At 34.7% G+C, this 21,594-nt stretch overlaps 1 protein-coding gene across 2 annotated transcripts in view; it reads left to right on the top strand.

Moving 5' to 3' along the window:
• Positions 1-282: 282 nt before the first annotated feature.
• The window catches only part of LOC136839609 (folylpolyglutamate synthase, mitochondrial-like), a 29,492-nt gene continuing 8,180 nt past the window's right edge, over positions 283-21,594 (top strand). The window contains exons 1-8 of one of the 2 annotated variants that reach the window (XM_067105892.1): positions 283-758; positions 6,147-6,318; positions 7,390-7,583; positions 12,343-12,479; positions 14,790-14,973; positions 17,590-17,734; positions 18,396-18,514; positions 21,275-21,387. In XM_067105892.1, the coding sequence (XP_066961993.1) occupies positions 600-758; positions 6,147-6,318; positions 7,390-7,583; positions 12,343-12,479; positions 14,790-14,973; positions 17,590-17,734; positions 18,396-18,514; positions 21,275-21,387 (1,223 nt within the window). In that variant the 5' untranslated portion in view covers positions 283-599. The remainder of the gene's footprint in view (positions 759-6,146; positions 6,319-7,389; positions 7,584-12,342; positions 12,480-14,789; positions 14,974-17,589; positions 17,735-18,395; positions 18,515-21,274; positions 21,388-21,594) is intronic. The other variant, XR_010853395.1, reaches the window with a different exon arrangement.

Consider the following 21,594-nt stretch of genomic DNA (forward strand, 5'->3'; position numbering starts at 1 on the left):
AATATTTCTAAACTTCGCTCAGTGGAAAGTTAACCGCTACCAGCAAAACTCGTAGCTTTATATGTCAATAAAGAGAATTATGGAATCTAAGCGAACTATTTTGAGATAATTTTAACGTTTGCTATGCTATTGTTGGTTTTACTAGAGTAAATTGGGTAAAAACTACAGGATGTGGACGAATTTGTTTTTATTTTATTGTCATGTTTGTGTAGAAAGAGAATAAAAAAAAACTACGAGGCTTGACATTTTGAATAATTTGGACGACGACATTTTCGCTGAAATCGCTGATATTTCTAAACTTCGCTCAGTTGAAAGTTAACCGCTACCAACAAAACTCATAGCTTTGTATGTCGATAAAGAGAATTATGGAAGCTAAGAGAACAATTCTGAGATAAGTTTTACGTTTGGTATGACATTATTAATTTTACTAGAGTAAATTGTGTAAAAATTACAGGATGTGGACGAATTTGAGTTTATTATATTGCCATGTTTGTGTTGGTAGCCCTGCAGTCACCCAAACAACAGCTGATCGGTAGTGGTGGTAGTACCAAGGGATAGACGTAATCACACGTGGCCCGTAGAACATCTGACTATTAGCGATGCATCAGATTGTCTCTTTCAGCTATTGCAGGTGGCGTGCCTTTCGTGCTTTTCGTGGTGCTTTATTTCGAGGTACAATGGACAGTGCGTTTGCTAGCAAGGGCACGAGAGACCTAAATCGATACTGTTGTCATCTGTCAGTTGATCAACAGTACGAGGTGAGTTGTCCGAAATTTTCTAAAGAAAATTGTCATTTTCAGTATGTCATCATGCCCAAATCCTGGGTAGGATGTGGGCATTCAAGGCCACTTAAACTGCGTAGCCTCTACTCTACTGAGAATTTTGCAATTTTTGAAGCCCTCATGGCCTTCTTGGGGTTAGCCTGTTTCATATCTTGTAAAGTAACTTAGTTTTTAAATGAAAAGAGCGAGGCAAATAGTCTTCTAGGACAATTGAGTTTATGTCATGATTTTTTTGGAGGGTTAATTATGATAATAAGGTGGCTTTGGTTCCTAGGTTGATTTACGCAGTGTAGCCTACAGACCAGCTTCTTAGGTTTCAGTAGGGTAAGCTTTCAGACAATTTCGACTGTTCCCTAGCGACTATCGTCTTGATAACATTATCAGAACGAGTTGTACTCGTAAATGATAGGTGCCCTTGAGTAATGTTACACAAGTTTTCTTGAATGTTGAATGAAATTATTTTAGACAAGCTAACTCTTGTAGCCTTAGTTGAATGGACTTGTATATTAGCCTGTTGTACGTTTAGGTCATACCAAGTTGCAGAATTTGGTCAGTATAGAGCAGAATCAGTGTTGCAAGAGTGATTGTGAAGTGGGCTCCCATATAGGTAACCATGTTATATGATTATATAAAGCATTATCTAGCCAAACTTAAGAGAACAATCATTGTTGATTATATGATATAATTTCTTGCCAAGGCTGGCTGATGAAGAGTTAGAGGAATTTATTTCTGGTGATAGAAATTCATTTCTCGCTATAATGTGGTTCGGATTCCACAATAAGCTGTAGGTACAGTTGCGAATTTCTCGCTATAATGTGGTTTGGTTCCACAATAAGCTGTAGGTCCCGTTGCTAAGTAACCATTGGTTCTTAGCCACATAAAATAAGTCTAATCCTTTGGGCCAGCCCTAGGAGAGCTGTTAATCAGCTCAGAGGTCTGGTAAAACTAAGGTATACTTAATGAACCTTATATTTTTCAGTGGTTAATCAGATATGTATTTTTTTTATTTTTGAACTGTTTTTGTTCAGTAGAAACCACATGTTACTTTTCCTTTATTTCCATACCTATTAGTGAGATTATAGAGAGCCCCAGCAAAAAAAGTTGCAGTTTGGATGAGGTAAAGCCAAAGATCTGTGGATTGCACAGGCAGAAATATTTTTAAAAATGCATAGCCTGACTCCCAAGGTCAGTTGTATATATAGTATGCAAAGTTAACTTGGGTTATCAAACAAAGCAATAAAGAATCATAGATGCTCCAGGGGCAATGATAGAGTTGCGTCCATACTCAACCTACTGAGGGTAATGGGTCCTACCTGGCCAAGGAAAGAGTGGTTTGTTCCTTTCAACCCCCTGCACTTAACCTGTCTTGTATTCCATTTAATTAAAGAGTACAATACATTTCACAGATATATATCAACTATATAGTAATGTGAATATAGTTTGGTGGTTTTTGTGAGAATTATAGCAACCATTTTTTCCATTGGCTTTTCCAAAAAATGTCCTGAATTGCAGTTAAAGAAAACCGTTTGCATGATGTCCAGCTCTGCAAACTTTGCTTAACAATTAAAATCTTTTGAGAGGTCATGCATTAAATTACATTCTCCTTGTGTTTTAATTGTTGAGGCAACTTACTGTTTGTAGAGCTGTTAAGATACAATTTGGACTTGGGAAACTAATGAATTTTTACTACATTGATGCATATATATAATTATATACAATACATTATGAATAACATGCCCCTCAAATTCTACAGGGTAATTTTGAAAATCCTCATAATTTGAGAGTTGGCACTAAAGTATTTGATTTGTTAGAAATTAAATATTTTGTTTTATGGATTTTTTATTATCATCATTGCTGTCAACAGTGCTTTAGTCCCCCCCCCCTCCTCCCCCACTCCCTTACTCCTATGCTAATGATTATGGAATAGATGAAAGTGGAAAACATAGGTTTTAAGTCGGGGAAAAACAAAGAGTGAGTGAAATTCACCAGTGTGAAAAGTAGAATATGCAAAAACACAAGAGAAGCAGGTGTGAAAATCAAGAGTTTGTGGAATGAGTAACCATCACAAAAAGGAAAAAATAAAGAAGCTTAAAAATGTAACAATCTAAACTACTTGGATAAATCTTAACCTACCTTTTGATGATCCTGCTAGGCATTGGAAGTGTCATCTCCCTAGACTTTCCCCACTTGACCTTCATACAGGTATGCATCCTAACCTAACCTAGGACCTGGGTTCTAAATGGCCTGGTATTATTATCAAATAGTTTGTAAGCTTCTGTTTTTTATTTGCATTTTACCAGTGTCATCATCTTATCATCATAAAAAATTTAATATCAGCATTTCCCTCATGTTGTGCACTTTTTGCGTGAACTCCCATTGGATTTAGGTCTTCACCTGTGTCCTTATACATTGTCTTTCCTGACTTTCCTACATGTCTTTGTCTTGTTACTTCCACATCTGCTGTTTTTCTGACTAATTTATCCCTTTCATTACGTGGTTTGGTCCAAATCATCTTAATCTTTTAAATTACAGTCAGTTTAACAGCTGTTGGACACTACAACTTTCAGCCACTCCCTCATTTATAGTATGAGCTTCTGGCTACAAGTCTTTTATCATGTCATTGCTCCTATTTGTTTCATATAGTAGCCTTATAAAACCATCATAAGCAGTTTCTTTCTCTACTGATGGGATATTTGTTTGTTTAACGGTAGTTGTGTAGTTTTTTAGGCTTCAGCTGCTGTGTTTTTCATACTGTACTGCCCTTTCAAGCCTTTCTTCAGTCTAGTGTGTCCCCTAGTTGACAGACATGGTCTACCTCTCTTGTTAATATATGCCAGGCTACCACAACATGGTTCTCATTTTTTTATCTTTCCAATTTGTTCTTCTAATAAATTTTTAACATGGAAAATCAATCTCTTACTTTATGTAAACAGTATTTCTTATCTTGAGTGTCTCTTGTGATACCTTTTATGTTCCTTACACAGTAAGTTTATCTTTACACCTTTTCCACAGCGGGAACTCGAATACCTCCTTTACTTGGTATCCAGTCACCTTAAAGTATTGCTCTGCTTATGTTGATTTTCTGTAATCTCATTTGCTCTTCCATGTCTTCAGCATTTATCATCATAAGCATTTTTTCTGACATTGATTTTCACTAATTTTTCTGCTCTTTCATTTTTCCCACATTTGTGATCATAAACATTTTTTTCCCATGTCATTCATTCTGTAAACTGTTTACAAGAATACCTTCTCCACCAAAGTCTCAGGTGATTTTTTGCAATGATTTTTGGGGCCATCTAATTCAGTCTTTCACATCTATTGACAGGCTATATCACTTTGCTTCCATTAGCAGGCTCAGAGTTTCTTATACAGTTCAGGACACCACCACATTCTGCTATATTTCCATTTGTGAGATATGTGATTTCGGTGCACTCCAACTATGTATCGTAGTATTTTGTATTCCCTTTTTCAAAATCTTTTCTGTTTCCTTTATAAGTAACCATGTCTTCAGTGTACCAAGAAGCACAGATCTTTTGCTGTTTGTAACTAGGGTACGTTTCATTTACCAGTAGTCCAGCATTCTTTTCCCTCATCATCCCTTTTGTTGCTCATCCGTTCTGTCTCCCTTTCTAGAGGGTTGCCTCTTTAATGGAAATTTTCTCCCACCTATGTTGAATGCATATAAACCGTGATATGAAGAAGCAGTTATTTTGATCAGAGGTTGGATGCTTTGGTAATATGATGTTAAAGGGCTTATTTTGTGGTGTTAGACACTATCTGCAAGTTGACCAAGACTGTCTGTATCTACCAACAGTGAAAGTAAAAAGTTCACAGTGCAGTGGTCTTTTATCAATGGATATCTGGCTTATCTATACAAGCAATTGTTATAACATGGTGTCTACATGATAAGTTATGAGTATTTCATAACTCTAAAAAATCTCTACTGTATTTACTTGTTTCCTGTTCATGGGATTGATTTTGTATAAATATATTTTCATCTTAGTCAAGTTTAAATTTAATTATATTTCTGTAAGAAGTATAAGCTAATACGTATATCACATTTTTCCTTTGACATAGTGTCCCCCAACATAGTCACCACAGAAGTAGCAAAACTTAGAGTGTGCAGTAAATGCAGACACCTAAACAGAAGGCGTGAGAGAAATTTTGCCTTTGATGTTATGACTGAAAATAGGATGGATTTATCTCGTTATACAGTATGATCATTATTCTAAAAACCACATTCGTACTACCTTAACAGGTTATGTCACCGAATGTTATGGCAAAGAGGCTTTTGTAAAGCAGTGATTAGACTACTGTTAGTTGTTTTGAACACTGAATTTTAATTAGCCTTTTCTTGTATAATATTTTTTTTTTATATTGCCAGTCAACTTTTATGTACCTTTGCTGTAGTAGTAAGGGAATTTGTCTAAATACATTCTGTTTTTTTTTTTTTCATTCATTTTTGTGTTCTGTGAAGACGACTGTAACATTGCCTGCTTTGAAAATTATGCCTAGTCCTGTGTATTTTCTGAAGACTAAAGCATCTCTATCACCATACCTAGCTCTGTGTACCCTATGAAGGCTGTCTCCTCATCTGCCTTGGGAACTATGCTTAGGCATGTGTATTATGTAAAGGTTAATGTATCTTTGTCTAAAATGGATCAGCTTTTATGTATCTTTTTGTTGTATTAATAAATGCCTTACGACATTCATGGTATATACCTGTGTCTTTTATGTACATTCTGTGAAGACTGATGTCACCTTGTCTACCATAGGAATGATGCCCTGGCCTGTGTATATCTGAAGACTAAAGTATCCTTGTCATACCTAGGCCTGTGTTTCTCCAAAGACTAATGTATCCTTGTCTACAATGGGAATTATACTTATGCATGTGTATTCTGTAAAGGCTAATGTACTCTTGGGTACAATGGAAATCATACTTAAGGTTGTGTGTTCTGTTATGTGGAATGTATCCATGTCAACAATGGGGAATGCAGTAATGCTTTCCATATAACAAGGGAGTTTTTTCTTGTTTCATCATTTGTGGAAAGTGGGTTTTGCCTAATGCACAATTGGTTCATGTTTATCCATCTAGGATTTGTCTTCCAGAACTCCACAAACTGCCAAAAGGTTGCTATGTGGTTTTGGTTTATGGGTACTTTCCATCCCTATTTCTTATTGGACCTTATGCTGGGTCTGACTGACAGTTTCTTAGGCAGCATTTTACCAAATGCATATTTGTAGCATTTATGACATCTGTATCGTAAATTTTATTCCATAATTTTTAGTTTTTTTCTGGGTACTTTTACAGTAAATTCTTATATAGGTATTTACTCATCACTGATATTCTTACCTCTTTGATAGGAAGCAGTTCAAGCCCTGAATGGCTTGCAAACAAATGCTGCTGTTTTACAACGTGTGCGAGAGGAGCGAGGACGATCTTCTAACAACAACATTCCAGAAACTGAGGCCTATTTGCGCAAAGTTGGTGTATCTCTAGATGACTTGGATAAACTATCTGTAATTCATATAGCAGGTACTTGAGCTACTAGTTTCCTCTTCTAGCTATGATTTAGCAATGCTGTGTTCATTTTCTGCTTTGTGTCATCTTTTTTCTTGCTTTTTGTGTGTACCACTTATTTTGCACTTTTTCATGCATTGATGTAGTTGTGTTAATTTTTCTCTCAGTAGTTAAATGTTTAAGTATATTTTACTTTTGTTTCTCGTTTTGTATGTCATTGTGTTCCAGTCGTAGAAGCTATGATATCTGTGTATCACCATGATTCAAGATGTCAACAAGGTTCTGCTATAATATCTGTGTATCTCCATGATATGTGTATTAACCATGATTCAGGGTGTCAACAACATTCTTCTTATAGAATAAGACTTTGCATAGAAAGTGTGGGTGTCAACAACATTCTTCTTATAGAATAAGAATTTGCATAGAAAGTGCAGGTTGAGGGATGCAGGGGCAAAGTCTGAGTCTCGGTAGACTTCTTCCATTGGCTGTGGAAGGATACCAGATCTTCAGATTTATTGTAAATCAGAGTTTGGTGTTCTTGATGACTGACTCACATGTCTTCTTTCCATGCAGTCAGGTTCAGCATTTTTTTTTGCTGATCCACCTAAAGCATGCTTGGGCTCAGTTCTCTCATTGGTTTAATGTGAATGCCTTTTAGTTAGAAATGCTTTGCTAATTGAAGGAGATGGTTGATTAGTTGGAACCTATACCTAAGATGTGTTCCAGCTAGTTAGGGGCTTTGTCAGTGACTATTTAAGCAAATCTTGATGCTTCTGGTACCTTTATTTGGTTCAGCATGGGCTATGACTGTACGAAGTCAAATCTTCAAGATACAAGAGGAGTGTAGACTATGTGCCACAAAAATAAGTGATAATCTGGAAAGGTGATCAGCCCATTTTAGTAGTAGTGAGGAAGAACTTTTGTCTATGTATTTAGCATTCTCACAGTGACTGATGTAGTCTTTAAATAGCTTGTATAAATAAAATTAGTCTTTCCTTTCTTTTATGGGAGTTTCTGCTGGATACATTAACTTTAGCATACTGTACACGGTTTATGATTTTATTTACATAATTCATTTACTTCCAGGAACCAAGGGTAAAGGTTCAACATGTGCCTTTATTGAGAGCATTTTACGAGAGCATGGATACAGAACTGGATTCTACTCATCACCACACCTTGTTGCAGTCAGAGAAAGAATACGGATAAATGGGCAGCCGATTCAAAAGGATAGTTTTACACAGCATTTTTGGGATGTTTATAATGCTCTCTCTGCAAGTAAGGTACAGTGCATGTTTTTGTAAATAGGATAATGGCATGTCTGAACATCTTGTTGGGTTCATTATGGCACTGAAGTCCTTAAAAGATGTCTAACCGTACAGTCGTCCCCATGTATTCGCGGGGGACACATACCACACCCGACACACACCGCACCCACTCACTAATACTGAAAGCCCGCGAATACTGAAACCCCTTTTAAATACGCTTATAACTGACCCCCTCTCAGACACTTGTAACTGCTTATTTTAATACAATTCAAAACCAAATATATCTTAAACTGTCGTCCTAGAACATTTATGAAATATGAAAATGCAGTAATTGCTCTTAGAAAAAATCTGCAACTAGGCAAATTTTCTATGAATACTGCAGTTGTTCCACAGAAAAATCTATGAATAACTTAAGCCATGAATACTGAACCGCGAATAAACGGGGATCGACTGTATTTAGATTTATTGTTATGGTAATTGCATCTTTGAACTTTTAACTCTGTGTCAAAAGTCTAATTTTATAATGATTACCTTGCAAGCTTGTTTAATATAGAAGATATACTTCGTTATTGATATTAGTTCATTTAGCTTCCTTTCAGACAAAGCATTTTCTGGACTGTGGAAATTTACACTGAAAGTGTGTGCATAGTAGTCTATAATGATTTGAAAGCTTGAAGACAACAAAACAGTGACTAGAAAATTGTCTGTCTTGCACAGCATCATTTTCAGAATGCTGTGTATTAGTAATGTAAGCTGCATTCAGATATATTGCGATCATCATAAGTAGACTGTTTTCTTGTAGTTTAGATATTGCATTGTGTGCAGTGGTTTATATTACAGTATGTGTTCATTGTAAAATAATGTACATTGCCGACAGATTGCACTGGCATCCATAAATCATATTTTGTGTTCATTTTTCCTGCTTGTGATATGTAGTTGAAGTCTGTAACCCAAATACCTTAGATCACTAATCAGTATGTACTAATCTGCATGAGCCCACACAAAGAAATACTACTTTATTTTTCTTAAGTTTGAATATGTAAAATGTGGGTGTTGCAGCCTTTAAAACTTTCAGTAAACAAAGGAATTTTTTATTTGCTTTCTCAGGTGTGAACTCTTGCTAAGCAAGCTTCATGTTTTAATGTGCTGTCATTTGTTTTTAATTTTTCATTCTTTCCATTATGTGTTAAAATCATTGTAATGATGTAATTTTAGTAACAGAACCAGGGTTGTAAATCAGCAGTTACCAGAATGTAATGCTGTATGATGTTTGTTTTGTTTTTCAAATGACCTTTTCTAGTTTCACTCACTGGGCTTGTGTATTTAAAGGTATGCTATTTTTGGTATGCATTTTATTGTATTCTGAGCTCTGGTAACTATATTTTATGTGCAGTTGTTAGAGACAGGCACAAAATTTTTTGTCATGCACAGTTATCAAGGGTTTGTAATTTACTTTACATTTTATGTTCATGTGTTAGAGAGAATGCAAAATTTTTTGTCATTTGTAGTTATCAAAGGTTAAAATTCACTTTATTACATTTTATGCTTCATTTATAGGTGTATGTACATTATATACTCTGTGTTCAGTAAGTTCTTAGTTCACTGAGTGCCACTATATAGGGAACTACTCGTTTTTTGCACACACAGTTTAGCGATCCAGAGTTGTTTCAAGTTAGGAAAAAATTTCCCTAAATCACATCAAGGCTGGGTAAAGATTGAAAGTTAGCATGGTAGAACTCACAGTGAAATATTCCTGTATAAAGATGGAAGCATTTGGGGAATTTATGTAATTGCTCATATTGTGTGGGTTGTATCATTAATCATTCCAAGAACAAAGCTGTTTTGTTTAGCAAATGCTTTTTATCAGAAAGTTGAAGGCTGTTTCTGCATTATTACTGGTTAGTAGTATAATATAGTTTCTTTAGGGTATTTAGCTTAATTTAATGACTGTTAGTATGCATAACACTGGTTTTGGGCCATAATACTGATACCTTTGTCATGTTGGTTGCTGTGTATGGGTGAGAGCCCTTCAGTGCTAGAGGTGATTGAAGTACTGTATACTGTAATGTGTCATTTACTTTGGTGTTACTCATGATACTCATGTTAGATCAATTGAGCCTTTCAGTCGAGAAACATGCCAAGTGCCATTTTTAGAATATAATAAATTAAATTAAAAATACCTGTGGCCCAGGGTGGCACTTGGCATGTTTCTCGACTGAAAGACTCAATTATAGCCCTAAGGAATGTCAAAAAATTGGATGTGTTGTATAATGTAGACCAGTCCATAGCCCATGTTTGGTTTATCATTGCAGGTATATATGAACCCTTTTGCAGACACATGAAAAATTGGTAAAAACCCTTAAAACTCAAGAGAGTTTAGCTGTACAATTTATGGCACTGTAATGCAAATTCAATAAACATTTTTCCCATATACTGTACAGCAGCATGATTTGGCACATTTGTCATGATTATTCAGTTATTCGGTGATTATGATCAGCATCGCAGTACACAGCTGGTTAATAAAGACAGCAGTTACAGTATTAATCCTGTTCAGTGTAGTGTAGTCACTTTGTCTATCTTTAGCTTTGGCTGTTGTACTCGGAACTCTAGCCAACCTTGTCAAGATACATTGCATACCTTTTGAAAACATGCTTTTAGTCATATACCCTTGAAATACAAAGAAGCAATTAAGACCAAATATAGTTCAGTAACAAAAATTTTTTTTCAAATACACAGTACAATACAGTTAGTACGAACTGCATAGAGTGAAAAGGTCAAGTTGGAACTGTTTCATATTGAAGTATGGTTGTGTCTGGCATCATGATGAGAAAATAAGCAGATAGGTGCAGCATATTAAATATATTTAGTTAATATAAGTTAATAAATGTGAGAATAGCAAGAAAGGATTTATGTTAATATAAGTTAATAAATGTGAGAATAGCAAGAAAGGATTGATGTACATGCCCTTTACTCTTTAATGACTATGGTATATTTAGTAAATTCATCAATAAATCTGAGGGTAACAAGAAAGGTCTTATGTACATAACCTTTGTTGTTAAATGCCTAAGGGAAACCCCTACACAAGGCTGTTATACCACATACCTTGACTCAGTACTGAACTAGACAACATCATTTTGAAGGTAGTATATGCAAGCATTTCTGATTAAGATACAGATACAGTAACAGACAAACTGAGACTGGATAGTGTCATGTGTGTATACCTTGCCCCACTACCTGGGAAAGATATTGGTTTTAATCATCATGCTGTTTCAAATTCTTTAACACACACAGTATTTCAAACTGTTAAGTGGCACACCAAAGTGTCAAGTGTACTCAACAGTCCGTTCGGTGTTATGCATAACACAAAGCCAGATGATTTTCTCCATATCCCATTGGATTAAAAGTGAGTAGGGGTAACCAACCGATATATTAGCCATTGTGAAAATACTCCTGACATAAAAGGTTTAAGTAGTAGGAGTTGGATAATAGAAGAGTTAACTGTTTTTTTATAACTTGTGTATTTATATGAATGTAATTAGGAATTTTTATTCAGCATTTATTTTTTGCTGCTTGTTCAGTATTGTCAAAAGAGACATTTTCTGTGTTGCACAGAATATAGCAATGAATTTTGATTATTGCAGTAAACAATCCCATATTTTATTAAACTGTAGTTCAGCAGCGGTGTATTGTACTTTTATAACTACCGTATTGTTGTAGAAGATTAGCTATCCATAGAGGAGTAGAGCATTGTACATGTAGATATAAAAGTTGACTGGTAGTTACATCTCCTAGGAATACAGAACCTATATTTTAAAATGCTTATTTCTGTATGCAGCACTATATACTGTATACAAATGTTGATTGGATAGAGTTTGCTCTTTATTTTATATTTATGCCTATAAATATTCACTTTACAGAAATTTTTTATATAGGAACTTAGAACTAGACGAAATTAGTTTGATGAATTGGGGAGTTTTAGTAGTACTCTGTATAAAATAACTTTTGGGATATTTTGCTTATCCTGTAATCATTTTATATTCATTTAGGAATTAGGAATTTCCCTACATGGTATTGACTTATGCTCTATGCTCAAAGTGTCAAGTTTTAAATATCTGATGTTTCAGTATTTTAATTCATTTGAGAATTTCTTTTGAAGAATTTAAACACTTATTTCAATAAATCCATTTTGTGTCTATGGGGGCATCAGTACAGTATATATTACTTGAACTTTGGACTCTAATATAATTTTATTGTTTATATATTCTTCTTAATCAAAATTTTTCCACCTGGTAAAACAATGTTGCAGTCTTGTTTAAGGCCCCTGCTGTAATGGGTCATTGAAATGAACAAGTGAGATAGAATATTGATCCCAAAAATAATTTCAACATTTGGCACTGAGCCCATTTGTTCAAGCAACTGCACAGCTGCCAGAGCTGAGGAAACTGATATTTGTTCACATTTGAAACAAACCCTCGGTCTTAACATAGGATAAACATCTAGAAACTGATATTTTAGAAAACTCTAAGTCTGGCTATAATTTAACATGAAAGTTATCAGGATCATCGCTGATAAGTTATTCTTTTTAAATCCCTGTCTCCAGGACAGGTGCTGGTTTTCTTTGTGCTCCAAAGAATATTCCAAGTCGCCCTCTCCCCTGGCACCTACGCTAGCAGTCATGAGCTTAATAACAATTGGTGTTTTGATGTTTTTAGTTTTAGCTTTAGAATTTAAAGTAGTTTGTCCTACCAGAACTTAATGATGGTTTTATTTTCAGGAATCTGAGGATGATATGCCTGCATATTTCAAATTTTTAACAGTATTGGCCTTGAAAGTGTTTTTGAGAGAAGAAATTGATGTTGCTGTCATAGAAGTAGGCATTGGAGGAGAGTATGACTGCACTAATGTTATCAGGTAAGAGTTTCATAGAAAATTGTTTGCTTTATAAAAGAGTGGTACTAAATTTGTGTAGGTGAAGAATTTTCTGGCATATAGTGAGTCTGGTTATTTAATGCTGAGTATATTAGGTGTAAATCAGGTTTTCTGATACAATAATCTTAGATCTAACAATAATTCTGTTTGATAGATCCAGATATAATCTACAATATTTTATTGATGATGTAGGGTTTATTTTATGGGTACTAGACTGGCGTCACAACATCGAGGTTATTGAAGCAAATTGATGTACAGTACAGAACCTAATTGACTTAATGGCACAAAATTGCAGAAATGTTGAAAGAATTCTAAATCCTGCTTGAATTCAGTCAAGACTTAATTCATAATGGACGGCATTAAGAACCTACTCAGCTTTTGGAGATACAATATCCTAGGCAATCGATGTCCTATATCGGTAAACAATCACCTCTGGAACCATTCATTGTGATCATTATGACCCAGAGTGAGGTTGGAAAGTACCCAGGAATGGTGGCCAGTTTCAGTGATAACTGGCTCTAGATTCTGAGGGAGGATTATGATTCTCTCTTATATCCCTTTCCATGAAGGTGTTTTCCATATGAGATATTTGCATGATGGTAATGTTTTGGGTTTCATCAGTAAACAGTCATACCTCGTGCATTCGCGTTTCTGGATTCATGAATTCATGGATTCACGAAATATTCATTGGACCTAACTATTTGCATCCGCGATTTTTTCTCAGATCTGCATACAGTGCATACATATTTTCATTATTTTATTGAATTGCACCTTCATTATATGACTTTTGTGACATATGAAGTTTACTTAATTTACTTTCCTGACAATGGCAAAGAAAGTGCCAGTCATTAAGTTTACAGTCCCATTCGTTACATAGTTTTACCTTACTGTGAGTGCAAAAGAAAATGACAGCCAATGAATTAGTGTAGGGGTAACATTAGTATATCATACTGTAAATGCGCTAGTGTGGCAAATACTCATTAGATGATACTGCACAGGCAGTCCCCAGTTATTGGCGGGGATTCCGTTCTGACAGCGTGATAACTGAAAATTGGGGATTTTCGGTGCCGAAAATCACTAATTTTTGGTTATCGGCGCTTCTGTTAGGTATGTATCAGCGCCAATACTCAATTATTGGTGCCAATACACAGAAATCGGCGATTTTCGGCGCCGAAAATTGCCGATTTTCGTCGCTAGACAAGCCCCATAAAACTGGATTGCCGATAACGGAGCCTGCTGATAACCGGTGACTGTACTCTATTTTTACGTCAACCATTTTTTTTTTTTTTTTTTTTTTTTTGGGAAGGGTAATGTATTAAGCTAACCTTTAAATGAATTTAAAGTGCTTTGGGAGCTTGATTTGGTCATGCTTAGGTTTAAACTCTAGAAATAAACATTTTTAGTGACTCGTATCAAACATTTGTGATTCCTCCTGATCCTTGACGTGTTCTGGAGCCTAAGCTCATGAGTGTTTGAGGTATTACTGTACCTTCCATTTTTTGTTTTGTTGACCAACTAGATTATTTTTAGTAGGATAGTATTTTCTATTAATGCTAGGTGTTTTTGAAGAATGAGTTTCAGATATTGGTCAGTTCTGAAGTTGCTGATGAAATGTCCACCATACTGATGACCTTTATCTCATGTTTGGTAATAATTTTGTAACAATGAGATGCCATAGTCTGATGGACTTCATCATTTAAAACTTTCCTGGGTAAATAGTTTTGTGGTAATAGTCAAAGTAATTACTAAATCCTCTTAAATTACTGGTAGACCTACCTTCTGAACTGTAACTGTGGCTCAGATTTCTTCACTGTCAATAGGCAAGCATATGTAATAATATACAGTTCCAGCTAAGCATCTGAGAGCAAGATTTTTTGGGCAACACTTGTTAGTATGATTACCATACTAGATGTCCACCAACCATTGGACTACACTAAAGATGATGGTGGATGTGTTCTCTTAAAGTAAAGCTTTTGAATAATGGTGTCATAGAAATTTTTTAATGTTTCCAATAGAGTGAATCATATTTACCACTTTCAGCAATTATGTTAGAAGATGGAGTCCTTAGGATGTTGTAGACATGCAAACAACAGAAAAGTCAGCAGTAGTGAATGGGAAATAAATCATAGAGTTTTATTATTGCTTTTAGGTGGTATATGTAATCTTAGAAAGTTATATTTGTTGTAACTTGTATGTAATTTTGGGAATTTTTTTTAAAACCAAAGGTCACATTTTGGTAATCCTGCATGTAAAATTGCTTTTGTGTTTAACTTCCATTTGCCCTTATTTCAGGAAACCTGTTGTTTGTGGTATAACAACACTTGACCTTGACCACACATCAATATTGGGAACAACTGTAGACTCCATAGCATGGCATAAATCTGGTATAATGAAGCCTAATATTCCAACGTTTACTGTTGACCAGCAACCTGGATCTTCTCTTAGTGTGTTGATGGCAAGGGCCAAAGAAAAAAATGTAAGAATGTAGAAAAATTATTTATTCCATTGTATGACGTGGTTAAAGTGAATTTGCTGCAGTAAAGGCCACCTCTGTTTTGATTATTTTTGGGGATGAGTTAGCTATACAGTAATTGATAGTTTAAACAGACCACCAAGCAAAGAATCTAAACTGAAGCAGTTTTTACTTTTAAAAAGATTAGAATTAATTATATCTCAGTAATCTCATCTAGTAAATTTGATTATTTAAAAGCTTTATGGTTAGGCAGACTGAATTTTAAGCAAGGAGCAAATTCCGTCCTGGTTTCTGCTGATGTCTCCTAAATTTAGGTGTATCAGTTTTTTTATTTGGTTGTTCATCACCTTTTCATTTAACTTGTGCCTTTTTGTAGGCTAATTTCCCTTTGGAGTCCTCTTGGGTTTATAGTCTGTTGACTTTGCCCATAAGGGTTTTTAGGAGGAGATTTAAAGAAAGAAAGAACTGTAGGAGATTCTGACAAAATGGACTTAAGAGATTTAAATCCAATATTTTTCATTCATTTTCAATTGAAATTTTAATGTTTTTCAGTCACTTTCAGTCAAAATATGGACATTCAAACAAAATTTGGTTCAACTCTAGTGGTGTACTGTATTGCATCTCTGTGGTTGGGAAAAGGTGGTGTATAATGTAGAAACAAAAGAATAACAGTGTTTGGCAGTTCTTTTGAGTTTTTTATTCATGTTCTTGTGCCTTCTGCACAAGAATAACATGCACTGCTGAAATGTTACAGTAAGGCTTTGTAGCACAGTAAGTTCCAAAAGTGAAGCTACAAATTTCAAAATTGACCGTACTTCTTTAGAAACTCTTGTGGGTTTGCCAGTTAGTATATTTTATTCCAATTATTGTCATCCTCTTTATCTGATAATAAGTATCAGTGATTAACTGTAGAACCACAGAAAGTATTTCCCCAGTGATTGGTCAATGTTAGTTCAAAAATTTTTTATTAAAAGAAAGAAAAAAAAAATTCCCCCCCCAAAAAGAATTTCCCCTGTAGAAACATCTGCAGCTCTCAATGTGTGATATCGAGTGTTCGCCATTGAGTGGCAGCAGGAACTGAGTGCATAAACATTGGCCTAATGTGATTTGTAAATTAACTTTCTACTTTTATAGCGTCATATCGAAAGTTATGATTTCTTTTGAGAAAGCACAAAGAAGTTTAGCATCTGATTGAATGAAATATAAATAAGACACAAGTTGGTGTGGAAAAAAAAAAAACGAAATCCAGGTTATATGCGCGTTTAGCATTGGCTACATGGTTAGGCCTCTTTCAATAATCAAGGAAATATATTTTCCAGCTTGTTATTTAATAAATTGAGTTGTTTGGATATCTAGATGGTTGTAAACACGATTTTCCATTAATTAGGTTTCATTATCAAGTCAGGGAAATGAAGTCTAGGCCTAAGTTAAGTCAGGGTCAAGAAGTGAGGAAGTCTAGGCCTAAGTCAAGTCAGGAAAGTGAGGAGGAGTCTAGGCCTAAGTCAAGTCAGGGAAGTGAGGAAGTCTAGGCCTAAGCCAAGGCTTAAGCCAGCCTTGGTGGTCATGGGAAATGATGAAGTCTAACGGAAAAGGCCTAAGCCAAGGCAGGGAAAGTGAGGAAGGTTGGGTAGATAATGTTACGTTTGTGTCATGGGTCAAAACTGAAGCCAAAGCTGAAGTAGAGTCCGAATGGTCGGGTCCTAGAAGCTAAAATCAGAACTACCAACCACACCCAACTTCTGTGTTGAATCTAGGTGCATTCATGGTTGATTATGTTTAGTGTTACGGAGATTTTCCCTTTATATTCTATTGATACTTGCATGGTTTTATGCATCTTCGCTAAAATAATTGATAATACACTATGATATTAAATAATTGTTTCCACATTGCTTGAAATATACAAAGGTAATGTTGGTTATCCTGTGTTGAACAAAAATTTCAAATTGTTTCGTTTCTATACTTTGAAGTAATTAATATACTTTGAAATAATTACTATTACCGTAATTTTTTCTAATGATTGTTATAAATATCATAGATTTGATATTTGTGCATCATATGTTAGCTTTATTTTGCTTGATAGAGTTTTCAGTGTAAAAAAATAAGTTTTTCAGCTACATGTTGTAGTTGCCAGTTAGTGAATTTTGAACAAAATCCTCTGAAATTTGTAGTTTCACTTTTGGAACTTACTGTACTAGAAGGAGGAATTATGGACTATTGTGGAATCTTTTTATTCAGGCTTTTTTAATTGAATATAACTGCCCATTATTTAACATTGGTTAGTATTGTTGTCTTGTGATAATTACTTGGTTACAATGGACAACTTTTAATTAGAATAGTATAAAGATTTAGGACCCTGTGTCCAGAGTAGATGTAGATCTAATGGACAGGTATTACTGTATCATAAGGCAACACTGACCACCTCAATATTTTTTATTATACTGTATGTGGATGAGATGTATTAACCAGATAGTGAGAAAATAATGACAAATTGTAAACCATTCAGACCCAATAAGCTGAAAACCATGATTCATTTTTTACTTAGACCCAATTATAGGGCATGTCATAGCTATCAATGTTTGTTATGTTTGGAGCAAGATCAAGTGATGTTTATTTTTTCAGTGTGCATTGTATTTGGTTCCACCTCTTGAGAGCTATGGATGGGGTGCTAGGCCATTACAGCTGGGGCTGGCAGGAAGTGTACAGTACAACAATGCTTCTTTGGCCCTTCAACTATCTCGCTATTGGATTGATTTCCAAAATAAAGGTAAAAACATTTTTGGTTTCCATTTTGTGTCATGAGTTTTTAGACAAAATAATGCATTCAGTTGTAACATATGTGAGTGACACTTTGTTGGATTAATATTTTTTGTTAGAATCATTTTGTGTATTTAGTCTTCTGATCACTTTACTCTGTTAATACTCCCAGCCCGAGAAGAACCCTAAAAGAGTTCAGAGGTCTGGTTAAACAAATCATTTATAACTAAATAACTCTGTTAATACTCATTTGCTGTTTATTTCCATTAAAATACTTTTCTATAATGGTATAGATGAGTATTCATTGATTCTCAGTAAACAGTGGTCTTTGTTAACAGACGATTATTTATTGCCTTGAAAGTAAGCATGAAGGTTATGCAAGGAGTACCATGCAAGTGCAGGTGTATAAACAGCTTGCAGAGTCATGCATATTATTTTCTTTGATATGCATTTTAGTTTTACACAAGATTTTCAGATAAGTAATTTATAAAACCTGATGAACAATATATACTGTACCAGCAGTTTTAGTTAATGAATTCAATTTTGTTTCTAGTGAACACATTCATTTAATGCTAATACATAGCTTTTTACAAAGAAACTCCCTAGCATGAGCAAGAATTTTAAGTATTTACACAATGAGAAGGTATTTTGAGGACTGGATATTGTTTAAGGTGTAGGCGTTGGGAAGTCAGTGAAGGAAGGAAATGGACCAGAAATTGCTGCTTCATTTACTCTCAATGATGAAGAAGTGTGTGGTCTACGCTCTGTCGTCTGGCCTGGGAGATCACAGGTGTGTTAATTAAGGACTGATTTAAGATTCTGTATTGTTTCAAGTATTAAACCAAAGGCATGTATATGTGTAAAGAAATTTTAATTTTACAGTGGCAAGGATTTTTAAAAAATTTGTCAAGATTAGTTTCTAGTCTTTCATTACATGTAGACTCAGTCTCTCTTGGTATTTAGTTTACAGGAAGACACTTGAGTTGAAAGTTGACTCGGTGCAAAAGCAAATAGAATGCGAAAAAGACTCGTTAAACAACAGCAAATAAAATCCCATACTTTGTCTAGAATCTTGGCAACCCGTAGGATCTTGTAGACTGTAGACTTTATTATATGTTCTCTTCATCATCCTTTTGGCTCTTAGTTGCATTTCTTTTTGTACCTAGCTTTTATTTCTTCACTTATTGGTCAGGTCTGAACTGATTGATGACTGTGTGTATCTGTGGCAGTTCTTATGTCAGTCAAGCTAGAGAGGGTGTTTGTTATGAACATTTATTATAGAAGTAAATATTTATTTTTATTCATTGATGTAGTTAAGTTAATCAGTAATGATGAAGGGATGGATTTGTCAGCTGGCAGTCTCACAGAAAGGTTATTCCTTACTGGTTCACATGTTTTCTGTAGGCCTAAAGCATGTGTTTTTGTTTATTCTGATGATAAAAGTAAATTTTGTCAGTGATTTCTATCAGTTTGATGTTTGTATTTATTTTATATTTTGTTCTTGTGTTCAGATATTTATGTAACTTAAGTCTAAATCTGGAGGAATTTAGCATTTTATAACCTGAAACTTTGGGCATTCAGTATAGCAAAATATTCTTTTTATATCTCTTATTACTTCAGAATACTTCAGTACTGTACCTGCCATTTATTTTGTCAATTCCAGCAGAAATTAAAAAATATGTCAATATGTCATATTAAAATGCATTCATTAGGGGATTTCTTATTTGTTGTCCTTGTATTTTCACATTAGTTTTAGAATATTTTTGGTGAATTGGGTCTGGTCAAGTTTCTGCAGTCCACAAAAGTTGTTTTACTATTAATAGTTGTATGTAGAGGTTGAGACAAAAAAGGATATTATTTAAGATAGATTTGCATAAAAGAAAGGAAAAAGAATGAAAGGTATGATGACAAAAGAAGCAAAACAATGATTAGTGTTGCATTCCTAATGGAACATTATTAATGGAAGCAAATTTAAGGAACCAAATTTTTACTCCTATAGCTTTCCCATAGAATTTGCTCTTGGAGAGTGGTAAATACAAAGAAGTTCAAGTGGTAATAGAGATGAGAGTAAAATGAACAGATAGATGAGAAAAAATGAACAGATAAAGGAAGCACAATTCAGAACAGGGTTTAGATACAGAGAATATCAAGGGAATTTTGGAATGTGCCTCTTGGGGGTAAAATTCAAAATTTATGGTTAGGTGGGCAGAAATTGGTTATTAAACCAGACTCCATTTTAGGAGAATGCTAACTTTTGCACTATTTATGAAACTTAACAAATTGCTTGTTTTAAAGGAGGATATGTATCATCTTTTAGTTAAGGATCAGTTTATCAGTAGCAGTAGAAAAGTGAGAGAGAGCTTTGCTCTAAAGGATTGTGGGTTTTCTCCCAATTGATGCATTATGTAGAGTAATATACAAAAGTTGTTTTATTTGATATTTTGAAAAATATGTTTTTATTTTTATCTTACTTTTAAATTTTTAGGAAACTTTAAAATTTTTGGGAAACGCTATTTTCCTTACATTATTGATTGGATCTTTCTGAAAGCAAAAGAATGACTCATTCACATTGAAGCAGTTGGTTGATTGAGCTGTCAATGGTAATGCCTTAGTAGAAAGTACAGCAGCTACCTCAGAGGCACTGGTCTTTATAAATCATATGAATTGTTATTTTGTTTATGGGATGATTGTTACTGTGGGATAATTGTTTGAGAAAATACTTTACTTGACAGCATTTATATGTTTTTATAAGCAGAGCCATTTGATTTTCATCGTATATGAAAATCTTTAAAAAATCTGTCCCTTTTACTTTCATGTTCGTATGGTAGTCTGCGCTTTACGAGATGACCAAGGTTTTTTTTTGTTAATACTGTATGAAGAGTATTGTTTATATTTCAGATGAGTTTTCTTAATGGCTAAAGAAACCTAAATACCTGGTAGGGTAGGAAATTATTAAAATTTTGCATATACAGGCAGTCCGCGGGTTATGACAGGTCTGGCTTATGATGTTCCGAGGTTACGATGCTTTTCAAATATATTCATCATAAATTATTTCCTGGTTTACGACGCACGTTCTAGGGTTACGATGCGTCATACGCCAATCCGACGGAAGAAATATGGCTCCAAAATGGCAGAATAATCAAAATTTGGAGGTTTTTTTGATGAAAAACTCAATAAAAATGCAGTTTACATCGTTTTCAATACACCCAGAGCATTAAAAGTAAGGTTTTCTTAGGATTTTTGATGATTGTCAACAACTTTTCAGTTTACGACGATTTTCGGCTTAAGACAGCAGTGTAGGAACAGAACCCCCGTCATCAACCGGGGACTGCCTGTAGTTTTCTTTGCTGAGAGAATGGAGAGAGGTAGTTGATGATAATTATTGCTCTTATAATTTGTGAGTCATTTTTTAGGATGCATCACTATTTGCTATCCATGTCTTCCGTTTAGATGGTATACAAAATGTGTTGAAGGGAGAATTTGATTTGTTTCCTGTAACTTTCCTCTAAGTATAGTGTGGGTGTATTTTTTGAGGTTTATAATGTTTCAGATGATGACTTGTGACCATCTACAGTTTTTCATTGATGGTGCTCACACAGTTGCAAGCATGCAGGCTTGCATTGATTGGTTTACAAAGGCCTCACAGTTCTCTCTTCAACAAAAGTAAGTGCTTATATGTGTTGTGTACTAAAAGTGAATTGGAAACAAGAAAGACTTGTTTGAAGGAAGGGATGGGCTATATGGCTGAGGAGGCTGCTCGGTGCTGTCATGGGAGGGAAGATGAATGGATTTTTATTAAAAAAATAACATGTAAAAAGTCTCAAACACAAGCACACAGTGTATAATAACTAAGCACATCATTCACATAAA

Source organism: Macrobrachium rosenbergii, chromosome 6 (genome assembly GCF_040412425.1).
Source record: "Macrobrachium rosenbergii isolate ZJJX-2024 chromosome 6, ASM4041242v1, whole genome shotgun sequence".
In the NCBI taxonomy this organism is placed as follows: domain Eukaryota; kingdom Metazoa; phylum Arthropoda; class Malacostraca; order Decapoda; family Palaemonidae; genus Macrobrachium; species Macrobrachium rosenbergii.